Source organism: Myiozetetes cayanensis, unplaced genomic scaffold (assembly GCF_022539395.1).
Source record: "Myiozetetes cayanensis isolate MyiCay16 unplaced genomic scaffold, myiCay2020 scf31, whole genome shotgun sequence".
NCBI classification, from domain to species: domain Eukaryota; kingdom Metazoa; phylum Chordata; class Aves; order Passeriformes; family Tyrannidae; genus Myiozetetes; species Myiozetetes cayanensis.
In genome coordinates, this window is record NW_026087533.1 from 3,014,143 (window position 1) to 3,040,913 (window position 26,771).

At 49.8% G+C, this 26,771-nt stretch overlaps 1 protein-coding gene across 6 annotated transcripts in view; it reads right to left on the bottom strand.

The window, feature by feature from the left end:
• PHACTR4 (phosphatase and actin regulator 4) overlaps nucleotides 1-26,149 on the bottom strand; it is a 62,521-nt gene extending 36,372 nt beyond the window's left edge. For 2 of the 6 annotated variants that reach the window (XM_050326083.1, XM_050326077.1), the window contains exons 1-5: nucleotides 26,091-26,105; nucleotides 25,524-25,576; nucleotides 24,981-25,053; nucleotides 2,850-2,896; nucleotides 954-1,007 (exon numbers count right to left, since the gene is read on the bottom strand). Coding sequence is in view for 2 of the 6 variants with exons in the window: in XM_050326080.1 (XP_050182037.1) it covers nucleotides 2,850-2,865 (16 nt within the window). In the remaining 4 variants the exon portion in view is untranslated. Of the gene's footprint in view, nucleotides 1-953; nucleotides 1,008-2,849; nucleotides 2,897-15,959; nucleotides 15,979-24,980; nucleotides 25,054-25,523; nucleotides 25,577-26,090 lie in introns of those variants that run through there. The other 4 variants (XM_050326076.1, XM_050326080.1, XM_050326082.1 and 1 more) reach the window with 4 other exon arrangements.
• Between the last annotated feature and the right edge of the window lie 622 nt (nucleotides 26,150-26,771).

A 26,771-nucleotide genomic window follows, 5' to 3' on the forward strand; every position in this document is an offset into this window, starting at 1 on the left:
TGAAGAGGGGAAAGGTATTCCACTGACATTTCCCTTCAAGAGAACCCTTGTGTAGGTGGGACTTTGAGGAAGCTGGGCCTGGCAGTGTGTGTATATTTAGATTTCATTTATTCCTCTCCCAAACCTCCATCCTCCCACCTGCCCCAGCTCCACTGACTGCTCGGGGGCAGCACTGCAGAGACCTGACACAGGATCCCAGAATAGTTTGGGTTGGAAGGGACCTTAAAGTCCATCCAGTCCCAGCCCCTGCCATGGGCAGGGACACCTTCCACTAGCCCAGCTTGCTCCAAGCCCCATCCAACCTGGTCTTGGACACTTCCAGGGATGGGGCAGCCACAGCTTCTCTGGGCAACCTGTGCCAGGGCCTCCCCACCCTCACAGGGAACAATTTCTTCCTAATATCCCATCCAAGACCACCCTCCATCAGCTTAAGGCCATTGCCATATGTAGCAACTTAACTTACAGTCACTTGCCCGGGGCCACGTCCCAAGATTTGCCTGAATTTTCTGTATATTCTCCTCTACACTTGAAAAACAACCCAGGGCAGGGTTGAAAGCACATTTTAAGCTGCACACCTGTTCTAAAAAACCATGTATAGACAAGCTCTGAAACTTCACTGCAGCTGCCTGCAGCCCTTGCTTCCACTCGTCCTCGGGGATGAGCATGAATTAAAAATCTGAAGACAACAGCAAATTTCATTTTTAATTAGCCAGGGCAGCCAGCCAAGGAGGGCTCCCCCACCCACCCATGGCTAGTGAAGCCTGACAGCTCTAAAGGATTTATGCTTCCCTGCGCATTCCCAGTGGCCATTCCAAGCACACCAGCTCAAACAAGCGCCAGCCATGCAGCATTTGAGTGCAGTTAATATCCAACCAGGGAAGGACAGCAGTACATCCACAGCACCAGGCTCGGAGGGAACAAAGGGCACGGACTTCAGCTCAGCTCTGCCTTACCTCATCTCCGGGATCAAGAGTCCTGAGCTTAGCAGCACTTGGAGAATGAGAGTCCTTAAAAGCAAAGGAATTTTAAGGAAATTATAACAGAAGACCCATCTGCTTATTCTGCCTTTAATGTGGAGCTTTTGGCCCCCAGCAATTAAGGAGGCAACACAGAAAGCTTCTCAACCAGCTGTGTGGGGTGTCTGTGCATGCAAAGATCCAGTGCAGATACTCCATCCCAAACTGGCACAGCTCAAGTAGTTCAGAGGAAAGGGGAGGTAACGTTACTTAAGCTGGCAAAATGCAAACAGAACATAAGGCTTTGCACATCCCAGGGCACCAGCACTGCTCAAATCAGGAGTTAAAGCTTGCAGTAAACCTCAGCAGGCTCCAGCCCTGTGTCTCTGTGCTCTACCCCAAAAATGGGGTTCAGCTGCACATAAAGTGGGACACGAAGCTCTGTGATATGAACACAGCTGGCTGCTGGCAGCCCCAGCACGGGCTGAGACCTGGGGAACCAGCAGAGCTCGGTGTTGATGGAATCACAGGCTGCTTGGGGTTGGAAGGGGAGCTCGAAGATCATCCAGTTTCACCCCCTGCTGTGGGCAGGGACACCTCCCACTAGACCAGGCTGCTCCAAGCCCCATCCAAACCGGCCTTGATGTTGCTCAAAGCCATTCCAGTAATTCAGGCTGGAGAGATGGAAAGTGGCCCTGCTCTGCCTGTGCTCTGTCCTAGGGCTGATGAGAGCTGCCACCTCCACAGTCACTGCTCCCATCTCAGCTGCCAGTGCCACACTCACTTCAGCCTCCTCCACCTCCAGAAGTCATCACTTGGGATTAGTTTGCCACAAGCAAATCAGAAGGGAAAGCAACCACCCCAGGTTAAATGTTCATCTTACAGGCTGACAATTAGAGGGCACAACAGCAGTTCTTGCCACCAGGACTGTAAGCACAACATGTTTTTAGGCAAGAACTCCCAGCTGGTCCAGCCAGGCCATGGGACTCCACCAGACCAGCTCAGTAAGAAGCCAAAAACTGGCCTTCATCTGCCCCACCAAGCACCCCTGCCCTGCTGACAAATACATCCATTCCCAGGGTTTTCAGGATGGCATCATCTGACCACACAGAATAATCCAGAAATAATATTTATGAGTTAGAAGACACCAACTGCAGCACCGCAGTCCAGAAGATGTGAGGTCAATATGCTTCAAAACTGGTTTCCCACGGTGCAGGCAAGAGCTTTCATGCAAATCTCGTGTCAATAGTAGGGAAAAAATGGCCACTTAACTGATTTTTTGGTCCCATTTTAGGCAAACAGATGGAAGAGCTATTCAAGGCAATCTCTAAGCCAAAAATCTGTGAGTTTTAGTTACAGCCATATCCTTCCATCAGTTAAACCTACCAGGGATGAGTTTACTTGCCTCAGGGCAAGCAGCACACAGTGCCTAAAGCAAGAGCTTTAAAGCCAAATTTTAATTAAAGAAATCCTGTATCTATTGCAAGACAGAACAGCCTAAAGAAATAAATACACAAAAAGAACTCAAGAGCAACCATGAACTGATCCTCTTTTATGGCTTGTTCAAACCAGCTCATTGCTTTTGACTCTTCCCTGCTAAGAAAGGGGACGTGACTTGTTTTCAAGAGCTTGGGATGGCCAAGAGACTTGTATTCCAGGTTTCAGAGATGGGAAATTCAAAAAAAAACATCTTCCAGATGTACAACAGAGCTTCAAATCAGATCTGGTCCACGCCACAGTACAATTGATGCATCTGCCAAACCAGATTTTCCAATCACCTTCTGCACTTCAGCCGAAGAGACCAAGTTTAAAGTCATCAGGTTCTTTATGATACTTGACCAAGGAAACACAGGTTGTGAACCTGTGCTTTGTAAGACATCCAAGGGTACTCACCAGCGTTCTCTTCCATTCCTCTTGCACACTATCTTCCTGAGCAACTCCTGAAAAAACAAGAAACAACAACAAAAAAAATCAACACACAAATTGCATTTACAAGCGTGACCAAAGCTCAGATTTAGTTTCATTTCTCTATCAGTTCTGCTCAGCCTACACAAAACCAGCATGGAGGGAAAACTAAAGCAGAAATCCTGCCCCAAAACAGGAACAAGAGTGTGGCATCATCACCCCCCTCTTTGAAGACATCAGTAGCCTCTAATCACACACACGCTGTGCTGGAAAGGAAAGAGAAGCAAAATTAAGGTGCCGTAATTACAAAGCAGCAAATATTTGTTCCCAGGGAAAACATTCCACATCTGCCTCTTCAGGAAGGGATGTGCCTGCTGTAAAAGGGAACAGCTATTGCTTATCTAGCAAAGGCAGCACGGCACATGCACAGGAAGTATTTCAGATGTCACAGCATCAAGGCACTTCTGAACGTACTGGGGAGGGGGGGGGAACCACAAAAAAAAAGAGGAACCAGGATTTTGGTAGCAAAGGCAGCTTTGCTCTGGAGAAGGTTCTGAAATGAGGTGCAAGAGGAGCTAAGTTTGGGGAAATCAGGGTATTGTCTTGATTTTGACAGGTTACAAAGCACAGTAAGAACAGGGAGGTTCTGTCCCAACAACCTTGCAGTTCAAACTAAGACAACCCCAATCAGACACATCAGCAGGCACAGCATGGGGTGATTGGGGAAGAACCACAAAATAAGGTTGTTTCCAGTGCTGAGGAGTCAAAGCCAGACTAAAACCCCAGCCCATTTCAGCCTAACCCTTCCCCACCCAGCCCAGCTCACCACCTTTCTCTCCCAGCAGCAAAGCACAGCTCGGTGGCCGTAACTCAACAACAGGAGATCAGCTGGATCACCCCCATGTGACAACCTGCTGAGTGTGCAGCACGTGCTCAGCCTGCAAAGAGCATCGGAGCATCCCCGGGGCTGCGGAGTCAGCAGAGGCAGCCCCACCACCCCACCCCTGGGAGCTCTGCCTTGCTCAGCTCTGTGGGCAGACACACTTCTTTGGTTACTGCAGGGTGCTGCTCCCTGCTGCAGCCCCAGTGCCAGCACAGGGATGTTCCTGGATGGGGTGAAACGCCTCGACAGGGCCACTAAACTCTCAAAACAGTGCTGGTGATCCCAGCTTTGAACAGGTTAGTGAGCAGCAAGTCAGTCAGGAACATCAGATGATCTTGGTTTCAGAGGCAGACTGACACGAGTCACTTGGGAAGCACCCTCAGAATCCCTGCAGCTTCATCCGTGAACGCTGGTAAAATGAAAGTTAACTTTCCCGTGCATGTGGGATGTGGTTTGGTACATCCACGTGCTGCACCAAGGACACCATTTGCAAGAACTCAAACGAATGAGTCACAGAATGATTAAGGTTGGAAAAGCCCTCTGAGATCATCGAGTCCAACCATTACCCCAGAACAGCCGAGGCCACCACTAAACTATGTCCCCAAGTGCCACATCCACGTGTTTTTGAACACTTTCAAGGATAGTGACTCCACCACTGCCCTGGGATGCCTCTTCCAGGGCTTAACAACCCTTTTGGTGAAAAATTTTTCCTAATTATCCAGTCTAAACCTCCCCTGGCACAACTTGAGGCCGTTTCCTCTCATCCTGCCCCTTGTTCCCTGGGATCAGAGCCCGACCCTCACCTGGCTCCGCTCTCCTGGCAGGGAATGCTCCCACTGAAGGCAGAAGGACCCATCATCCCTTCCTGCCCTTTCAGCAAACCCTTCTGAGAAGGGAAAACAGAAGGAAAACAAAAAATTCAGCCACCTCAAAGCCTACTTGAACCTCAGTGCAGATGACACAGCACTCCCACTCCCCCAGAGCCACCAGGGAGCTGGGTTTAATTTGCCTTTCAAGGGCATTCCTGCACAGGCTGCGCTGAGCTCTGCATATTCCAAGGGGCACATTTGTGCCTGGAATACTAATCCTGGCAGCCCCCATCGCTGCTGGACACTCACTGTACCCAAGGACATCTGTCACTGCCTGACAGCACGGCTGGAAGCACCTCAGTCTGTGCTGGGAGGATCCTTCTGAGCAAAACACTAAATCCACAAGATCTGGTTATTAATAGAACAAGCACAAAAGGAACACTGGGGAAAAAAAAAAAAGTGATGCCAGGTTAGAGGAAGAAGGAGCAAAGTCCAGGCTCCCAGAGCATTGCCACAGGCTGCCAAAGCAGGAACACAGCTCTAAGGAACAGGCACTTGCTCACCAAAGGAATGGATTAAGCAGTGCAGATCCTGCTGCCAGCCTTACGTAGGGCTGGCTAATTGGGAAGCTGGGCTGAGATAACCTGCCCTGCAGAACAGGAATTCGCTTTCATCCCCAGCGCTGTCAGAGGTTTCCCAGATAAGTAACCCTGAGAAAACTCGGATTTTTGCATTTCCTCTGGCGTGACACACGCCACAGCTCTGAATATTCATGTGCTCCAAGTGCTCACACATTCCCGGGGCCTGACAGCTGTGTGAAATTCCTGTGTTTCCAAGAGTTCCCGGCACAGCTCCGGACACTCCGCAGCCCCTCCCGCTCGCTCTCACCATCGCAGCAGCAGAACCACGGCCTTTGTCTGCCTCGGGACTTCAAACACTCCACGTTTTTTTTTTCCCCCAGCTCTTTGTACCAGTCCAAGAATATATCCCTGTTCCATTGACCCGGCTCTGAACTCCCGGCAGCAAGGTGATGGCTTTTTTCCAGCCGGGCAGTTAATCCCCACACAATAGAACCTCGCTGCTCCCTGGCCATGCTGCAGCGTTTGCCACAGTTTTCCACCCCCTTTCTTCAGCCTGAACACGCTCCCTGCTGCACGGGGAGCTTGGTCTATCCCTGTTCTGTCACATCCTCCTGAGGGTGCATCCCACAGCGACACAAACCAGCCCAAATCCACACCTTGGCCCTCCTCCCGTGCCTTCCCACTCATTCCTTGTGCCGGCACCGATCCACCCACCTCGGGAGCAGTGGATGCACACCAGGCATGTCCAGAGGAGTGGGATGGGAGGGACAGGACCTCACTGTCACACCAAGGTGCCACTGTTTTTCCAGCCTCTGACAATCCCCATCCATGAGCTTTACTGATGACCAGCAGCTTCCTCATGGTCTAATTTTCAGCGACCCTCGCCCAAATCCCTGGAATAACAGGCATTTAGCTTCCTCCCTCCAGAGTGAAGCTCATTAGCTGGACCCCTCTGTCCTCACTGCTCATCTCTTCCAGTAACAGGAGCAGCTTCCTTCAAAACACCGTGGGATGTTTCCAAAAGTCCTGCTAAAACTCGAGCCAATGTTGGTTGTTTTTCCCAACTGAACTAGAAAACTGACAACCCTTCCAAGCAGAAGTGGCACATTACTTCTCCACTGTGGCTGCCAACAGGGCTGCCTTAGGCATGGAAAGGCCCTTTCCATGCTGGCTCAGCTCTAAATCACCATCCAGAGAGGGAGCTGACAGCAGCTGGGCAGCAACCACAGGGCTTTTACTGTAATGAGACACAAAACCTGAGGCTGCCTTGGAAAAAAAAACACATGAGGGAGAGAAAGGATGCTCTGATAAGGATCCAGAACTGCAGCCATCAGTTGGAGGGAGAGGGAAAAGGAAGGGTTAACAAACCCCCAAGAACAAGGTCCTGTGCTAATGCAGATGAAATTAAACAAGCTCACCTGACAACTCCTAAGAGATCCTTAATTTTGACCTGATGTGGTGCTACCAGCAGCCAACAAACAAACACAACACTGCAACTCATGATGCCAGTTCAGCCCTTTGCTTTTGCACTGTTTAAAAAATGCCACTGCTACAGCAGCACCCAGAGAAGCCAAATCCCCTGCAGGCTCCCACTGGAGCAGATGGCAGGAGCCCAGTGAGGGATTGATGGTGCCTGGAAGAGCTCACCATCACAGCACAAACCCATGGACATCAGGGATAAGGCCAGCTGGGAGCCTCCTCTTCATCACACGGGGAACTCTCTGAGTCTTCCCTGTCTTGCCAAACCCCACTGGAATGGTTGAACCAAACCATCAGGACTCTCCCCCGCCAGCTGCACAAGTTTCTCAAGGGCCAGACACCCAAACCCACCCCACAGATCTTGCTGCCTCCCCATCCCTTTTTATAAATGCAACTGAAAAAATAAAAATCAATTCACCATTTTCTGCTCTCCCCAGTCTGTTACTCACTCAGAAAGGCAGATGGGTGGGGTTTTGCAAAGCTGCCATGGATCTGTTGGCCATGGAGCCCCACCAGGTCCCCCCAGGGGAAGGGCTAAAGAAACTCATTTTATCTGCCAGGCGTGAGATTAAGAGCGTGGTGAACAGTATTAAAATCGTGTTCCATAAAACAGAATAACTCAACAGCACCAAAGGGTTCTCCCAAGGGACAGGTTTCAGCACGGGTGCACAGGCTGGAGCTTAAACATTACAAGGGAAATTCTTTAAAAAAACCCCAAACAGATCAACCATGGCAAACACGCTACTACAGAGTACAAGACAAGGTGTGAAGGTATAATTAACCTCCCGTTGGACTGAGCAGTACAGAGGGGAAAAGATTCACAAGCCCTTCTTCAGGTCAGCGGACGCCAAAAAGCTCATCTGTTTTTTCTGACCTCCCTCAGAACCAAACCAAGTCCACCTCAAAACCTCGGTTTGTCCTCCGGTGACGTGGTCTGAACATCATCTGCTACAAAGGCTGGTTTCAAAAATCCTCTGAGCGGCCTCGGCTGACCCAGATTGCTCTGCACCAATCACACAGGGAGCAGTGGAGAGGTCAGATGGAGGGAAATCACAATATTCCCCCTCAATAAAAACCATGCAGATTAAACCCTCGCAGCCCCAACCTGGCAACATGTCAATTAAACGGGGGTGCACCAGTAATAACAGCCCGGCAGTTTCTCTTCCCAAGGATCCCAGCACTTCAGGCATTTCCACACTTGTTGGGAAGCAACAGCTTTGAGCAGGAACAGAGCAGCTGGTTAGCACAGAGAAGGAGTTTTGTGGAAGAAGTGGGGGAAAAAAAAAATCAGATAATATTATAACAACTCTACAAGCACTTGAAATAGAAACCTGGAATAACAAGGATCGAGAAACCTCAATACAGTTGATGTCACAGTCAGTGAAACCAGAGGCTTTTTGTCACAGATTTAACCTTTGATAACTGGCTCCCGCTGCAAACAGCAAATATTTTCCAGCAGCTCAGTAGCTGCCTGTGGGTGGCACAGTAATATAACATTACCAGGGAGGAACTGGGAAGGGAAGGGAGCTGCATCCTCCGGGGCTGTGCCATAGGGAAGGAGAGCGGGATTGTCCAACCCTTGTGCAAAGTAACCCTCAGAAACACTCATGGACACTGCAGAGTGCTGGAGTGGGAGTCAGAGCCCCCACCACTCAGCACAGAATCATTTAGGTTGGGAAAGACATCCAAGATCCAAGTCCCCTCTGTGCCCAATGCCCACCCTGTCCCCCAGCCCAGAGCACTGAGTGCCTTGTCCAGTCCTTCCTTGGACACCTCCAGGGATGGTGGATGTGGGACCCTGGACAGGGTTCTTTCTCTGTGCTTCTCCAAGAGGGGATTAACTTCTCTTGCAAGTCAATTCAAAACCAAATTCAAACTTGCAACACTCTTATTTCCTAGAAACTTTCACCGCAGTAGCACCTGGGCACTTCATTCATTTAACAAGCCAAACACAGCAAGTTTTTCCATATTTCTACTCGAAACAAGACCACACAAAGTCTGAGAAAGCCACTCCAGCCTCTCCCAGGTGTTTCAGAGCCATATTTACCCAACCTGGAACAAAAAAACAGCAGCCCATAGGAAAGAATGAACCAAGCACAGCTCCTGTGCCAGCCCCCAATGACAAATGCTATTTCTATTCAGTAACCAGTATGGAAAACACCTCTAATTTGCCTCCAGACCTTTTGGCAGCTGATCAACCACCCTGGAGGTGCGGATGCATGCAGGGGGAAAAAAAACCTGCAGCGTGAACAGAGCAAACCAGCTTCTCTCCTTGCTGTCCTTGAAACAGCTGCCTCGACCAAAATTATTTCCCTGATAAAAGCAGAGGGGAAAATTAAAGCAGAATGGCCCACTGGTGCAGAAGACAGATGCTCTTGTTCTGATCATCATGGAGCATCCAAAGGGCAAGGCATGGTTATTCCTTCATCGTTGAAGAAGCTCTAAACCAACACACACCACCATCTGTCAACACATAACGGATCCCCAAAACATGTTAATAAATCCTTATGCTGCAGGAGGCAATTCCCACATTGTGCTGCCACCCAGAAAAGTCTGGGCACGCCAAAAAGAGAACAGGAAGGGAACTGATGTCCTTGTAAAGCAGTTTCCACAGAAGATCCCAGTTATCCAGGACCCAACTCATTTTTGCACAGTGGGACTCAAGAAAGGGAACCAGCTCCACCAGCAACTGCTTCAGCAAAGCAAAAAAATAATGGATATTTGAAGTGCAGAGCTCAACTGCCCAGAATCTGAGCTGTATTTCCTATTTCCCTCTCTTTCCAGAAAGTACAAACTGAATTCTTGACGATGTAAATCGATATCAGGAGGAATTTCATTGCTGCTGGAGCCACTGGGGTATCCCCCAGTTAGCTACAAAAACACCAGCTAAGCCTCTGCAAACCCGACCACAAGGTCTGTATAAATTAATTAGTGCAGTAATTGGAAGCACAGAGGAGGTGGGGAAATGCCTCGAGCCCAATTCACTTTTCAGAGAGGGTTATTTTAGTGCAAACATCCAGGAGTGTGGTCCCTGCTCCTCAGACCTGTGATTGTTAAGAACAGGAAGTCCTGAGATGCCTTTCTCTCCCCCCACAAAGGTTATAAAACAACACACAACATGTTAAACATTGAGCAGCTCAGATTCAAACTACCCCCCCAATAAAAAAAAAAAATAAAATAAATCAGACTGATTGCCTTAAACCACCCAAAATGCACGTCACCAATAAAAGGGTTTTTCACCCAGATTTCTTCCAGCTTGTGTTGCCACAACAACATCAATCCTAGTTGTGGTTGTTTTTTGTTTGTTTGTTTGTTTTTTTAAGGGAAAAAACAGGGCTGCAGAAGGTCTCCCTTCCAAAAGCAACTGAGGTCAGCTGGCAGCCCCTGTGAAACCCCAGCCCCAGCAGCACCACACTGGTTTCAGCTCTGGAATTGGCACATTTCCCTCGTGTCTTTCTGCACAACTGATTTCAGGACAATAGGGCTCGTCAGAAATTAAAATTCCTCTGTGATCTGCACATACCTGTTCATGCAACAGTTCCTCCTTGTACCACACCTCGCTGGGAATTTCAATTTACTCAAAGAAAAAAAAAACACACAAACCCACACAAAAAACAACCCCAAACCCTCCAACCAGCTCTGTCTGTACAGAACCACAGATACAGAGAGAAAGGAGAGGATTAGTGACTCAGGGGGAAGGAACTGCAGGAGCCTGGAAGTGTGGGATAGTGTTTGAAACTCCGAAACTGCAAAGCAGACAACAGTCCATACTGAGTTACATCTCCCCACCACTTTTAGCAATTAGTTTTTCAATGTGCACATGGACCAGTGAGGAATCTCACACCTCTGTCACAAAGGTTGATCAGAGAGAAAAGTCATCACGTTTGTTGGGTCTCAGCACTTTGATTCAGCAAAAAGGCTTCCAAAGAAGCTTCTGAAGTGGCAGAATCAGCTCTTGACAACCCAACAGGACCTTCCAGGCAAACCTGCAACTTGAGAACAAAATCCTGGAGCCATGAAATGGATCAGGGGACTGGAGCCCCTCTGCTCTGGAGCCAGGCTGGGAGAGCTGGGGGGGGCTCATCTGGAGAAGAGAAGGCTCCAGGGAGACCTGAGAGCCCCTTCCAGGGCCTAAAGGGACTCCAGGAGAGCTTAGTTTGGATGCATCCAAACAAAAAGCTCCATCCCAGACCCACCATTACAGGAGCAGCTGAGGACTGGGGGTTGCACCTATCTGGGCTACACGTAATCTGTGTCTGTGACACACACCCAAAAGGCACAAAATAACAGGGCTCTTTATTTCCCTCTGGCTTCTGGGGTAAAATTCAAACCACCTTTGCCTTCGTTTTGTGGTTTCCATTTTCGTCAGACTTTCAATGAAAACGAAGCAGTGCTGTGGTCATGGCCCTGCAATTATGACTCCACACACGACTTCATTTGCAACCACCATTTCCTCCCCAAAATGAGGCCACTTTTGGCCTCAGCTGCTGCAGAGCCAGCTTGAAAAGTGTTTCTCTTTAAGAAGCGACAGAAATGAGCTCAACCACCAAAAGCAATTCCTTAGAAAGCTCACCTGAGCTCCCAAAACTCCAGCAGCAGCGGAGCTGAATTCGCAGTCCTGCCATATGGATCTTTCCAAAAGGACCTTGCCCAACTGCTTCCAAGAGACACAGGGGGTGTGAAATCTGATTAAACCCCACACCTTCCCCACTGCAACATTCCAGCACAAACCAGGTACCTCTGATCAAATTCCACACTGCAATGTTCCCACCTGGAAAAACGTCAGGCACGGGAAAACCTGTGCTGTGTAGGTGTCTTTATATACAGAGTCAACACTTTTTAACTGGGCACAGCTCAGCTATTTGAAATTAAAGTTCTTTCTGAATGGAAATTACATCACTGAATCTACAGGAGCCTTGAATTTCACCTTTGGAGGCAGGTTTTGCCAAGCAGTTCAGGTAGTCTGTAAATCAGCTGCAGCCTTACTTTTTCCTTCACACTCTCACCAGCATAATTTCTAATTACTTCTAATTAAGGTATCAGATCTCCTCAAAGAAACCCTCCCCAGGCAACTTATTACTCTTAAAGCTCCAGCTTTAATAAAAAGGTGCCCTGGCCATAACTAGGAAAACGGAGAAATTAATTCCCACTACTGATATGGCAAAGCCTTTACAACAAAGTGCAGGCAGTGAGGCATCCCACTGTGAAAATAAGGCCATAAAGTCCCTGAACAAGAACACTTCCTTGAAAAAAAAACCACCAAAATTAACTTGTACTTCTCATGGCTGTGCACAGAGTTTATGAAGCAGCAACAGTGTTTGCCTGAGGATGGTGCTTAGTGCAGCCATCTGAGCTAAGGGGCCCCGAGTTGATGTTAATCTCAGGGGAGAGCTGTGCCTTTCCTAGTGCTCTCCCAAGGGTTAGGAATGCTCTTCCATTCACACAGAACTGGGGAATGGTTTGGGTTGGAAGGGGCTTTAAAAATCAGCCAATTCCAACCTCCTGCCACGGGCAGGGACACCTTCCACTAGCCCGGGGTTGCTCAGCACGTGGCCACTCACCTTTCAGATCTGTGGGAGGTTTTGGTCTGATCAACTCCTCCAAATAATCTCAAATTAGAGTTTAAATGGCATAATCTTAAAGGCAGTGATCCCCTGGAACTCTGCCAAGAGCAGGAACGTTTCAGCTCTTGCAGTCTCTCACCACCACTCTCACTCTCCATTAGAGATGACATTTCCCAGCCAACACGTTGAGCTGCTTTAAGAGCTCAGCAAAACTATCACGGCTTCTTTCCAGCCACAAAAGGACCTTTCACAGTAACAATGGCTAAAAAAAACACCCAGCTGAAGTGGTAAATCTCTCCTCGTGCCCTGCAGGCAGATGAGCTGACCCGGGCCAGGGAGGCAACCAGCGAAAACTCTGCAAATCAAACCAAGGGAATCACTGCAACTGCAACAGCAGAGAGGACGTGGAAGGAGCAGATACCAAGAGTCTCAAATGTTCCCAAGGCACAGAAGCTGAGGAAATTCCTTTGGATGGGCTGTATTAACTGGAAGGTCACTGGAGCTGGCTGTGCACACCTGGCACGGTGAAAACCTGGTTCACCAGCAGAGGATCCTCCACCAGACGTGCCTTGGACAGGTAAACCCCAGCCCTGCTCAGGAAGCAGCACACCTTGGGGAGTTTGCCAGATCACCTTGACTCAATCCATCTCAAAGCTATCAGCAGTTACACACACCTCACAAGGTGGTATAACACAAGTCCAGCACGAGAAAGAGCCTTAAAATCCAGTGAGGGGCAAAAAAATCCTTGGGAAAAACAAGCAGCTTGAACCCTGAGCTGTGACTTTCTGGCGACTTCTCTTGAACAGCCTCTCTGTTCCGTTCAGCTGCTGTGTCCTTGGACATCAGAGCAGGTTCATTTGGTGACTCCCCAGCACAGTTATCAGCCAGCCAGGAACTGCTGGTTTGCTCAGCAAACAGGACCTTCCGAGAGGTGCCAGCACCAGGAACGGTTACAAACGTGCCCCCCACTCCCTCCACCTACACCAGCACTCCCAGCAAACCCTGCACCAGGTTTCTGGGAAGGGAGTGAACTGCATCAGAGCTACAAAGCAGATGAAAAGGAGCAAAACTGAAGGAGAACGGCACCACTGGCGAAATGTGACGTGGAAGAGGCGCATTAAGGAGCGATGTTAACACTGGGTCATAAAAATGGAACAAAAAAAAACGCTTTGCAAAGGTTTCGAGGTTTCAGAGGTAGCTGTGGGTGAGCCCCAGGTGTTAGAAACCTGCACAGCCCGTTGTACAATGGCCAGAGGAAGTGCTTGTGCAGATGACCCCGACCTACAGCGACAGGTTTACTAAAGGGAAACTCGGGTCTGCAACAGAAGTGGCACTGAGGAAGAGTCCTGCTGTAAAAAGGACCTGCAGCTCGATCCAATCCAGCTTTGCTCAGTAAATGAATGCTGCCAGGACTGGGAGGCATCCTTCCCCTCTGCCACAGCTCCGAGCTGGATGGATGATGTCACTCATTTGAAGGCCACAGAAGGTGTTTATCAGCCAGCTTTGAGGTTTGCCTATAAATAGAGATTTCCTAAATGACTTAATCCGAGGAACACTTCAATTCACAAAGAGGTGCCCACAAGAAAAAAAAATAATAAATCAGTGTTTAGCTACACAACAGCTTCCCTGGAGCACAGGAGCTGTGAAACACCCACACAGCACCCAACACAAACTTACAGCAGCTTTCAGAGGGACTCCAGCCCACAGCTTTGCATTCTCCTCATCCCAACAGCCAGCAATGACATGCAGAAAGCTGCAGGAGCTCTGCCAGCTCTCAGGGATCGAGGTAACTGTAAATTTATTTGCTGGAACCTGTACCTGCACCTCTCTGCAGCCTCTCCTGTCCCTCTGGATGGGTCAGGGAGCCCTGGACCAGGAAGCTCAGACTGCTCAGCCATAACACAATCCTACTTCCATCCCAGTTTCAGCAGCCAACAGGAATGGAAAGACTGGTTTTAACTGCCCTCCCCATCACTGTGGCTTCCTTTCAGCCTTGTGTTAGGTCTGGTATTAACTATCCTGCTGCAGAGTCAAGCTCTGAGGAGCTTTTACTACAGAAATAACTAATGAGGTCTCCAATTGCTTTATTTGCAGCAGAGGACCCACCAGAAAGAACCAGAACTTCCCTCAGGTCTTACAAAAATATAATATTGCAGTGTATTTGGGATAAAAATCAGCTTTTCATCAGGGAAAAGCAACCTGGTCTGCTGGAAGGTGGGTTGGAATGAGATGATCTTAAAAATCCCTTCCAGCCCAGGCCATTCTATGATCTGTGGGAGCCAACAGAAAGAACAGGCTTCCCACAAAAATTAACAGCATGGAAAGCCCCCCAGTAGCAAACCCCCCTGACCAGGAACAGTCCTGGAACCCCAAAATACCCCTGTGCAGGAGGTAATTAAAGCTGTGGTTCCACAAGAGAGGTTCCTGCCTCTCTTGGCACCAGGCAGATCTCGTGGAGCAGCTGACCCCGGTCAAAACCAGCCTGGTGCAGAAGCAGCTGGTTTGAGTCCAGCCCAGTTCCCCAATTTGTTTGTCACATGGGCCACAAAGCAGTTGTTGGAGAATAAGGGAAGGCAGTGAACACCCAGGACCTGCTCAGCATTTTGGGGTGTTTACACAGCTGCAGCCCCAAGCAGGGCTCTGACAGCCTGTCCTCACAGGGAAGGGGTAGGAAGGCATCAAGTGAGGCTTCCCAGCACCAAACAGGCTGGAACCATCAGATCCTGCCCACTCCTCTGTTCCTCTTCCTGTAGCAAACACCCCAGGGAAGGTGCCACCCTCATCTCTCCACTCTGAGCCAGTTCAATCACCAAGCCACAAGTGTGTATCCTACATATCCTCAGAGGACAAAATCCCTGTGACAAAACAGGATTTTTTACTCTTATTTATAAAATTATTTGAGATCTCTGCTACAAAACTATTCTTAGACTCTTTCAATACACTCATGATCAACCTGAAGCACCAACAGATCCCAAGGCACCAGGATTTGCCAGCCCCAGGTTTTGAAATGAGCAGGACCTTGCTGATCATAACCCAAGGCCAAGCAGGGACCAGGGAATTCCAGTTCAACCAGTTCCACCCTTTCTACCCCTCCATTCCTCCCCCTTTTCTTGGAACAACAAACAGCAACAAAACCCTGCCCCAGTCTGCAGCGGAATAAACAATTCCCTGCGATGAAAAGCCACCTGCTCCCCCCACACAATTAAAAGCACTTCCAAATTCCAGCTCTTCCCTCAGCCAGCGCAGATGGACACACCAGGCACGCACAGACACCACTCTGCTCCCAGCACAGCCTTTGTGCTGCTCAGACACAAAGCCTGATGGCAGAGCTGTTTTGTTAAGGGATCACAACATAAACCAGCAATTCTCCAGCCACAAAAACAGCTCAAACTCACTCCCAGGCCAATTAAATTGCAATCTGCTAAAACACACAGGCTCTCTGTGGCTTTTGGGGACCGCGGCTCTCCGCTGGCAGATCACACCCCGAGATCCAACTGATTCATCACCTGCCCCACATGTCCCCAGATGACTAAATTTAGTGTGCAATGGCTCAGATTTTCACTTTCCTGCACACCCTGCAGGAAGGAAATAACCCCTCTGCAGAGGAAGCGATCGCCCCGAGAGCAGGCAATGAACTGCTGAAAGGGGAACTGATCCCTCGCTCCTCCAGGACCTGCCCCCTAATCCCTCCAGCCTGCAGGGATTTAGGGTAGCCCTGGATTCACAGCAGGAACAGGGCTGGCAAATGGAGGCCTGGCCACCAGAGACTGCTGAATACTCACACAGATCCTGCTGCTGCCTTTGCCAAGACACAAAATCGCTGCCCTGCAATGCACACTGAGCTCAACAAGCACCAGACACCAGAACCTCCTTCCCTGCTTGTGGTTCCTGTGCTGTTTAGCAAGTCTGGCCATCTGCAGAACGCTTCCATTTGGAGCTGGCTATCCACAGGATGGATTCCTGCCGTGGTTAATCATTCCCCCAGCAAACTTGAGGCAGATCTGGTGTCCCACAGCTCCCAGTCCCTCCCAGAAGCTGTGGGCTGGCACAGCCCTCGTGTCCCCAGACAGCACTGCCCTGGTGCCACCCACTCTCCCTCCCTCCCTCCCTCTTGGGGAAGTGCTCCCATTGCCCAACACCAATTCTCCCAGTCCCTCAAGTGCACTGGGATCTCTCTATCCACAAGATCCATCCTATCATGGGCAGCTCAGAAACTGTATCTGTCAGCTTTTGGCTTTCAGCTCAGCTTTCTTTGAAGACAAATGCTAATATCCTTTCTAAAAAAAAAAAAAAAAAAAACCAACAAATCTGATCCAAACCCAGATTCATCACTGGTATGAATCACACAGCATTATTAATTCTCCTGCCCGTCAAAACAGAAATGTCTCACCTTGCAAAACAATTGCTGTGGTTGCCCAGGCTCACAAAAATCTGTCCCATCTGTTAAAAAGCTGAGTGCACTGAATGAAACTATTTGACAAGCACTCTGCTGAAAGGCAGCAAACATTTCACCCCACAAAGGCTACTTCAAACCCAGACAGCGATTACAGGCAGCTCAGCTCCTTTCCTATCAGCCAGCACAAACACAGCCTTCCAGCAAGGAATTCTTTTTGAAGACAGAGCCTGTGGGGACACTGAGTTCAAGGATCAAGCCTGCAACTCCACCAAACCAGGTTTGGATGATCTCATGCCCCAAACTGCTACAGTCAAAAAGCAAGGAGCAAAGCGTTCCTGCCTCCAACAGTGTAACAGGAAAGGCAAATAAACCAAGATCTCCACTTTTTACCTGCAAAGCCTGTGCAACAGGCAAAGCTTTTCTGATCTCCAAGTGCAAGGGACACCCACAACAACACAGGAATCATTCCCCATGGAGGGGGAGACACGAACGACACCCACAGAGCCGAGCAGTGCCGACATCCACCACTCCAGCTCCTCGTGCACCGCGTTCCCAACTGCCTTAAGTGCTGGATTTTGAACAGCAGGTTCACCCCCACACATGGTTCACCCCAGGGACACGGGCAAAAGTCACCGTGCTGCTGCTGAGCCCCACGCACTCAAACTCAAGCACAACAGTTTTGAGCCAACACCTCCCTGACAGACTCTTGGCAATGGGCACGCTCCCCTCTGTTTAATGCAGATACAAATCCATTCCCAGCAGATCCCCGTTTCAGCTGCCCTCGCTGTCACAAGCACGTCACGTGCCACATCAGAACCAGAATTCTGGACCAGGCAGCTTTATTTGCTTTTAAAAGTGCTCACGCTCAAAACAGGGCAAGGATGAACAGGAGGGATGATCGGTGCAGGCAAACAACAGCTGTCACACTTCCCCAAGAGCAGCCCCTAAAACCAGCTTCAGACAAGGTTTTGTTGAGGCCCAACCCCTCAGCAGCACCATCAGCCATCCCAGAGGACCCTCATCCCACCGAGGGATCCATCAGATAACGCCCAGCTCCAGGATCAATGCTATTCTCCAAGTTCAAGAACGCACTGATATTTTTATAGGACACCAGAGCAAGGCGACATGTGGCTCTAAATCCACACAGAAACACCATCCACCACATTATCTTGATGATGCAAATCAAACCCCTTGCTGCTGGCACTAAGAATGAAGGCTCCAACAGCTTCCTGCAGCAAAGTCACCTTGGAAATACCAAAGAATCTGAGCTTTCAGTAGGACAGAACTAAACCAACCCAGTAAAGAGTGTCCCAATAACTTCTGAGCCATCAGATAATGTCAGACCCTGAGGGAAGGGTTTGTGGAGAGCACAGGAGGACTCAAGTCAGCTACAATCACAAGTTCTGTTATCTTAACTGGTGATCAAAAGGTAGCAAGCATGAACATCCACACCAACATAAGGAATCCTGCTCTGCATTTATTCCCCAGTGCAGCCACACAGCACCCCACAAACCAACCCAAGGCAACACCACAATATTAAAAATAATACTGCTATTAAAAATAACACTACTCTTAAAAAGCAAGAGCTGCTCCAGTCCTCGTTCCACGCACCACAAACTGCAGGACATCCTTCAATATTACCCCCTGTAAAACTGACTCTGCTCAGCAAAGCACGGGAATGAATCGGCCGCAACATTCACCGCCCGGACTGGGAGCGAACTCCACCCTCTCATTAAAGGTTTCACTGCTATAGAAACTATGATTAAACACACAGAGCCATGAATCAGCCACCTGAAACAAGGGTACGCCTCAGAGGGCACAGCAGCGCTGGCATTTCCCCTCCCCCAGCCCCCCCCAAAAAACTGCTTTTTATCCCCACGCTTCGGCTCCCACAGACATTTCACCTTCCTTACCTTCGGGGTTTGGTTTAGGGGCTCCCACGCCCGTTACAGGAACAGCAAACAGGCTCCAAAATCCATTTTGCCACAACTGGATAAAGCACCTAAAACCCAAGCCCCCTGGTGCCTCTGGACCAGCTGTGCCCCTGCACTGCAATTCCAATCAAGCCCGTGGAAAAAGCAGGAGGAAGATGGCAGGGCTTACCAGCAGTTCCCCAGTCTGGTCTCTGAACAAAGTGGATTTAAAAGAGGTTTAATTTTCCCAGAGACTAATGCTCTCAAATCGGAATAAATCCTCCAAAAGAAGAGATTATCCATAAATTTACTAGTTAGAAATGTTAATATATCCAGTGTTTATGCAAGGGCTGCTGCTCTCCATGCAAGAGTAGCACCTATAGAATTCCACATTAAAGGAGACACAGATTTCTGGGAGTTTCTGCCCCACCTCCATTTCCATGTTGAAATGTAGCACAGCAGCTTTATAAATCCCACTTCCCAAGAGCAGCAGGAATTTGCTGCAGAATCGAGGCAAACTTGTTCCCATTTCACTGGAGAAGCTCTTGAAAAAAACCTCCCTTGCAAAAGAACTTAATTAAAAAAAACCAAAACAACAAAACCAAGATCCACAAGCAGAAAAGCCCAGCGTGAAACCTGAATAAAGGCTTTAAAAACCTGCAGAGTTAAAACTTCACAGTATACAGGACGAGGTGCAAATGAAGAAACAACTCCTTGAACCCGATGCTGGACTTACCCAACACATCCCTGCTGCTCAAATGCTTCCTCCTGTTATTCATATTCCATTTACTGAAGGTCCCACCTACACACGTAGTAGGATGGGACCCAGACCAGTAGAACCTGCTAATTATGGCCCTTAAGGCTGAGATGAATTCATTTGTCCCTCCAGCTACAAACAGAAGGGTGACTACACCCTCACTAAGCACTAATCTTGGAGAGGATAGACAGGAGGATGAAACAAGGAAAAAGTGACTTGCCTGACATCAAACACCACGGCAGCAACATAGCTGGGAGCTAAATCAGGCCTCCTGTCCACACAAACATCCTTATTTTCCCTGGACTCACAGCTGACAGGTGGAGAGAACCCAGTCATTAACACACAGATTGAAGGCTCCCTTTGGAAGCTGAAAGCAGGTGAGGGACAGCCCTGATTAGTGTAATCACTGGTGTCAGATGGATTTGGAGGATCCTCAGAGCACTCCTTCATCCCACTTCCCAGAGCCTGGTGTGCTCACACAGGTTTTGGGAAGGCTGACTCCACAGGTGGTCAGACAGCAACACATTCAGGACCAGCTCAATACATTCATCCTGGAAATCCCATTTCTTTCCACCAGGTGTATTCTATGAGTCCACCAACACCCTCAGAGAAGCTGGATACTTAACACTCCCAAATAACAACCTCCCTGGGTGAGGGACAGAAGAATTTCAGGTATCAGCAACTGAGCAGTCTCTGCATAAACAAAGTTTTTCAGTCCAGGAACTTCCCCCCTAAACCCCCCTCCAACAATGTATCCTCATAGTCAGGAAAAAACCTCCTGTATTTATAAGACAAGTGAAATGGAACAATGATAACAAAAAAGCCCACTTTTTATAATGTCAGGTATGGCTTTTTCCTGAAGTTTCCCTGCTCTGCCTGTTCTGAGCCTATTAATTTCCAGCACTTTGAGCTGAACGGGTACAGAAAAGTCATCCCTAACTCCAAAACTGCTGGGAAACAGCACAAGCCAAGACAGCCTGACCCACTCACCTGACACTTCCACCCAAAGGTGGATATTGCTCTAAGAAGGTGCAGCTGAGCCAGGAGAAATCCCATTTACACCCACCTGTAATCTCAGGGTTCCTGTCCATAATCATGGGGACTGCATGCTAAAAACTGATTTGGAATTACAAGGCAAAAAATTCCATGACCTTGCTCCCCTCTGGCCCTGATGCACAGGCAGGAGGAACAGGATACAGAGCAAGTCAGGAGCAGGATACAGGCACTAATTTGACTCTCAGCACAAGGTAAGTGAAGCTTCCATGACCCTACAGGGAATTGTGCCACTTCTCACCTGCTGCTGATCAAAACACGTAAGGGAAGAAAGACTTTGCTTCTAATTATTTGTTCTCTCTTCTGGCATCACACAAACACCTTTTATGGGGGAACAAACCTAACAAGAGTTGGACTCGATGCTGCTGATGGGTCCCTTCCAACTCAGCATATTTCTGATTCCATAACAGCCCTTTTCCTGCTCCTGCTGTTTCCCCACCTACCAGTAAATTACACCTGGTTTGGAACAGACACTGAACTTCATATCCACAACAATAAAAGCCTGCATTTTCTAGCGCAAATCTGACAGCTTGTCACTGCTTCAGTAATTATCATCCTCCTTCTTGGTCCCAGCTGATTAAGAGAACCTCGGCAGCACAAGGTCACTCCATCCAGGAGCACGGAGCAGGAATCCTGTGGATCCATCCAGATTTCCACTGTCAACAGAGCAGCTTTAAAAATGCATTCCCACAGAACCTGAGGCAGCCAGCAAAGACCAGCCCAAACCCTCCTGGCCTTGCTTCCATCCCAGAATCCCAGTGAAGCCTCTCCAGCACTGGGATCCGAACGCTGGCAGGTGACAGCTGTACCTGCAAACCCACTGCAGCCAACCAGCAAGAGCTTTCAGACAGCTCTGGAGAGGAGAAGGATCGAGGACAATACCCCAGCAGCACTTCTGTGCACCTGCAGGGGAGCTCCTGCCAACACAAATAATATCCATCAAATCCCACCTCCCACAGCTCATCCCCCCCCCCAAACCTGTACTGGTGACTTCAGTCAGTGACAAACACCCCTGACTTGATTTTGAGGAGGATTAGTCAGGAGAACAACCTCCAAAGGCATGTGAGTGCAGCCAAAGTCCCCTGAAAACTGGCACAGTGCCTTCCCTTTGTTCAAAGCTCAAATTCTCTGATGGCAACGACCTTTGGCTTTACCCCCCCCATCCACAAACGCCTCTGGAAGCTTCACCTCCATGGCTGTTCCACATCCATGTCTGAGGCACAGCTTGTCATCCCAACCCTCACATCCAGAATAACCCCTTCTTTTTGCTAAGACACCCCCATTAACATGGTGTTTACCCTGAGCTTGCCCTGGCACTCAACACTGTGCAGGCACCAAATCAGTCAGTGCCTCCCAAACTTTGATCCAAGTTTACAAATCAAGGCTTCTCTGTAGGAGTCAGGCCAAATTTTTTTTTTTCTTGCTTGCACCCTTAAAAGCTAAGGGAGAGAACTGTGGAGAGAGAAGCACACTGAAGAGAGGTTCACTCCTCCCACAGATAAGTGTGAGGCGATGAAAGACGCCCATATGGGGCTGGCTGGTTTAAATCAATGCTGGGGATTAATCTTGCTGGATTTTAGACAACTAAATCTTATGGCAACACAGCTCTAATTAAGGGGTTCACTTTTGGGGATTGGTTAAAGGAGAACATTGCAGACAAGTGAGGTACTGGCAGCAAAAGGTTCCTGCTTTAGGCAGCAGCTTTTTGGAGCTGGCAGTGAAAAGGTCCAAAGCCTCGGGTCTAACGGCACTTCAACTTTTTACCAAAGTCCAATGATCTCTCCCAAATCTGTTTCAAAAGGCACCCGACTGCAGGAGAAGTGCCAGGCTTGCACAAACCCACCTCATCAGTATGCACCTTGTTTTGCCCCGTGACACTCAGCAGCCGCGGTTAATTAGTCCCTGATAATGAATTGCCCATCACGACTTCACAGTGCAGCTGGTAGGTGAGCCATTCCTAACTGTGTTTTGGAATCAGCATTCCAAGAGCACAAACACAAAAGAATAAAGTTAACAATCTGTTTACCCGCTCTCCCCCTCCTCCAGTAGCTGCTGCCAGCCAAAGGCTTGGGGGAATAAAATAAAATAAATGTATTTGCAGGGTTCAGCAGAGAGAAACCGCTTGGACTGCTCTCAATTTTTATATCTTTGCCACCGGGTCTTCGTGTTATTTCACACAACTCATTCAAGTTGGGAGATGAAGCCTGTTCCTCTGGCTAATAGCATTAAAAGCCTCTCTCTCTCTCTGGAGATAATTAGTCCTCCCTCCCCCATCCCGTCCCCGGTGGAAAGAGCAGAGAGTCACCAACAAACAAAGAAATTCAGGCCGTGACAACCAGGCTGGAGCTGGGACTGAGCTGCCTCTCGCCTCCCTGTCTTCTCAGCACTGCTGAGAATGGAAAAACAAGTGACACCACACGCAGTAAACCCAACAGCACGAGAACAGCACCTGCAGATTCAGGGCTTCGTCATTCGGAAAGCAGGAAAACAGCAATTCCCCGTCCGCAGGGAGCAAAACACCGACGCGTCATCGCCAGAGGCTCTGCACGCTCACCTCCCACCCCCAGGTCGCCCTGAGTCACTGCAAACCAGCAGATAAGAGCCAGAACTGGGAAACCTGCAGCCCTTTTACCTCTGATCCCAAGCCACCAGCAAACCTCCACAGCTCAGCTCCTCCTGAGGAACAACAACTCCTCCAGGGCACAGGGAAAATTAAGGTCAACCACCATTTGTAAAGCACCTCTGTGGAAGACTCAGGATATTCTGTTTATCTTTATGCTGGTTCCTCCCCTGGGAGTCTGCCCTTGGATGTGGGGGGCACAGTTTGGAAAGGGTTAAACTCCCAGCAGGGTCCCAGATCGTCCTGAGTCACTGCAAACCAGCAGATAAGAGCCAGAATTGGGAAACCTGCAGCCCTTTTACCTCTGATCCCAAGCCTGTCACTCAGCCACCAGCAAACCTCCACACTCAGCTCCTCCTGAGATACAACTCCTCCTCCAGGGCAGAGGGAAAATTAAGGTCAATCACCATTTGTAAAGATTCACAATATTGTCTGTATCTATATGCTGGTTCATTCTCTGGGAATCTGCCCTTGGATTTGGGGGGCACAGTTTGGAAGGGGTTAAACCCCCAGCCGAATGCCGGCTGCTGCATTCCCTGCCTAAAGTGACCCCACTGCAGGGAAGAGCTGGGAATAGTTATCACCACAGCACTGACAAGTCAGCAAGAGCTACTAATTAACTGATAAAAATAGAAATCTCTGAAAGGGCTTTTTTCTCCCCCCCTCTCGACACACAAAGCCGAGGCCCAACGCTGCTGCAGTCTCACATCCATTAGTTTTCCACGGGCTCCAAACTCGCCAGCAAAATAAATAAAATAAATAAAAGCATTCTCACACTCCCAAAAATCACCCCACGTGGGTCTCACAGGCAGAAAAATCCCAACTGAACAGCACTAGGGGACTGGTTCCAAAGGACAGGGAGTGTCTCCTCGCCCTGCACACCCCACTCCCACCTTAATGGGAGCAGAAACAAGGTGACATCCTTGCCCCCCAACAGCTTCCTTGCCCTCCCTGCGGCCCAAAGTCCTGGTTTTGCCTGAAAAATGAGACGTTCTGAGGGTGATCCAGGTGATCCCAAGGATATTTGGAGCTTCTTTCCTGCACAGCATCACTGGGACCAGTCGAGAAAAGCCCAGTTTTGCTCTAAGCCCCCCCTCTCCCACTCCCTGCCAGACCCAGGTTTTGTACAGCCTGTAACTGAATATTCATCACCAACTAACAAACCTGCAGGAACCGCAGTCTCAGCGATTTTTAATCCATATAATGCCCCAACACATGCCAAACACAATGAAATTTGATCAAAATAGAAGCCATTTGTTTAAATACAAGCGATTTGGCTCTCAGAACTGTCATCAAATTAAACTGGAAATCAAATTAACCAGTGATTGAATGAAGTAGAGGGCTGCATAATCACAGATCACTGATCCAGCAGCACGAAAACAGGGATGCAATCACATTCCCCTTGTTTGTGGCACTGCCCCGTGCTCCCAACGGGATTTCCAGCCCATCTCCCAGGACCTGAGGATGCTCTGTGCCTCACTGCTTGGTAATCCAAAAGGAAGACTCTTCCTTGCAAAGCACCCTGTGAGATATTATCGGATCACAGAGTGAAAGGACACGCTGACACACTTTGAAACCACCCTAATTTAGGACAGAACAGCACAGTCATTTCCAGCATTGTTGGGAAGAACGAGTTTAAACCTACTGTGAATGGGAAAGGGGTTTGTTGCCATCTCTGCCCAAAGTATCAGCTTTAGCTGGTGTAACTGTGCCAACCAGGTCCCTCTCAAGTGGCCTCATTTTGGCTTTATTACCCCTTTTTTTCCTGCACTCTCCTCAAAAAGGAATTTAAACCACATAAATTTACAATTTTAAGTGTTGTCTATTCTTAAAAAGCAATTTGCATGCATTTAGGTTTGACTGAAGAGCAACAGGCATTTCTGAGGAAATCACAGCAGGCAGAGGAATCTAATTTACACTCCCTTGCAACTTCTACAGACAAACTAACTCAGCTGAACATCCTTCTGAGCACAGAAAACTTCATCCCCCCCACCTTCCCTGACTCTGCCCAGGATTTGCTGATGTCCCTCTTTTCCAAAGGCAAGCTTCAAGTTCAACACTCACCCCGGCACAATTCCAGGTTTCTTTTAGCAATTACAAGGAGAGGAGAAGGCTCCCGGGAGATCTCACTGCAGCACTTCAAGGAGTGTAAAAAAAAGAGAGAGAGTGACTTTTTGCACAAGCAGAAAGAGATAGGACAAGGGGAGGGACGGTTTTAAACTAAAGAGGAGAGATTTAGATGGGATATTGGGAAGAAATTCCTCCCTGTGAGGGTGGGGAGGGGGTGGAATGGATGGGCTGTGGCTGTCCCATCCCTGGAAGTGTCCAAGGCCAGGTTGGCTCAACCTGGGATAGCAGGAGGTGTCCCTGCCCATGGCAGTGGGATGGAATTAGATAATCTTTAAAGTCCCTTCCAACCCAAACCATCCCATGATGCTGTGACTCCTACTCCCCTTTCCGGGCTTGTGGAAGCAACATTTACACATCCTAAAGTTTGAGAACTGGAGCTTTATCGCTCATTCCAGCCCCGGCGAAGCACCTTTTCACGTTATTCACCCCTTTTTCCAGTGCCTCAGCCCCAGAGAGGGGCAGCGAGCCCTCACCTACCTCCACCTGGGCAAACACAACCCCACCGCGAGGCACGGAGGTAAATAATTCATCTGCGTGCAAACAGAGGGAAAGAACAATTACGGCAGAAAGCACAGCGGGGACGGTTCGAATTTCAGTCAACATTCAGACGGGGTGGTGTAGGGGGGGGGAAGATCAAACAAAGAAATGCCAGCGGGGCTGCCCGAGAGAGAACGTGGGGGATAGGGGGGACACAGCGAGGGATGAGCCCCGCGGGTGTCAGCGGGGTCCCAGCCCACACCTCCGGGAGGGCTCGCCGGTTGTCACAGCGGCGCACGGGGACCGAAACTCCGCTGGCGGGGCCCAGAGCAGGCTCAGGGCCAGTTTAGGGCCGGTTCGGGGGGTGGGTTTGGCGCCTTCAAACCCGCGCGGTTCGAACCCCCGTGCGCCCCGGGGTTCCCTTCAATGAGAACCTCCACCCTCCCGCGCTCCCGCACCCCACGCAGGCCCTTCTCGCCTCCCTCCGCGCCGTGCCGGGGTAAGGGGGAGCTCTGCAGGGTCGACCCGGGGGTCGCCAGAGCCCCCCCGGTCCCCGCCCGCCCTCACCTGCCGCCACCGCACCGCCACCGCCACCGGGCCGACCCGCCGGAAACCGCCACGGGGCCCGCGCGGGGCACGCCGGGAGCTGTAGTCCGGGGACGGGACACGCCCCCCGGGTGGGAGGACACGCCCTCTCCGTGGAGGACACGCCTCTTGGGGAAGGACACGCCCCACTCCGTGGGAAGACACGCCCCCTGGATGATAAACACGCCATTCCTTGGGAGGACACGCCCCCTTGGGAGGACACGCCCCCTCGGCGTGGAACCGGGGGGAGTTGGGGTGGGGGGTGATGGGGGGATTTGGGGTGAGGGTTTGGGGTCAGGGGGTGACGGTAGGGGGTGATGCGGTGCTGAGAGGGCTCGGGGGAGGCTTTGGGGTCGGGGTAAAGAGGGCTGTGGGGTTTGGGGTAAGGGTTGATGGGGTGCTGTGGGAGGTTGGGGTTGAGGGTGAGGGGGGATGTAGGGCTTTGGGGTGAGGGGGGATAGGAGTGTGGGGTGAGGCTTTGGGTTTGGGGATGAGGGGGATTGTGGGGGTTCGGGGTAGGAGATGCTGGAGGGTTTGGAGTGAGGCTTTGGGGTCAGGGGGTGATAGAAGTCATGGGGGCTTGGGGTGCTGAGAGGGTGGGGATGGGGCTTTGGGGTTGGGGTTTACCCACGGAAGCCTGTGAGGATTCCCTGGCTTACCTGG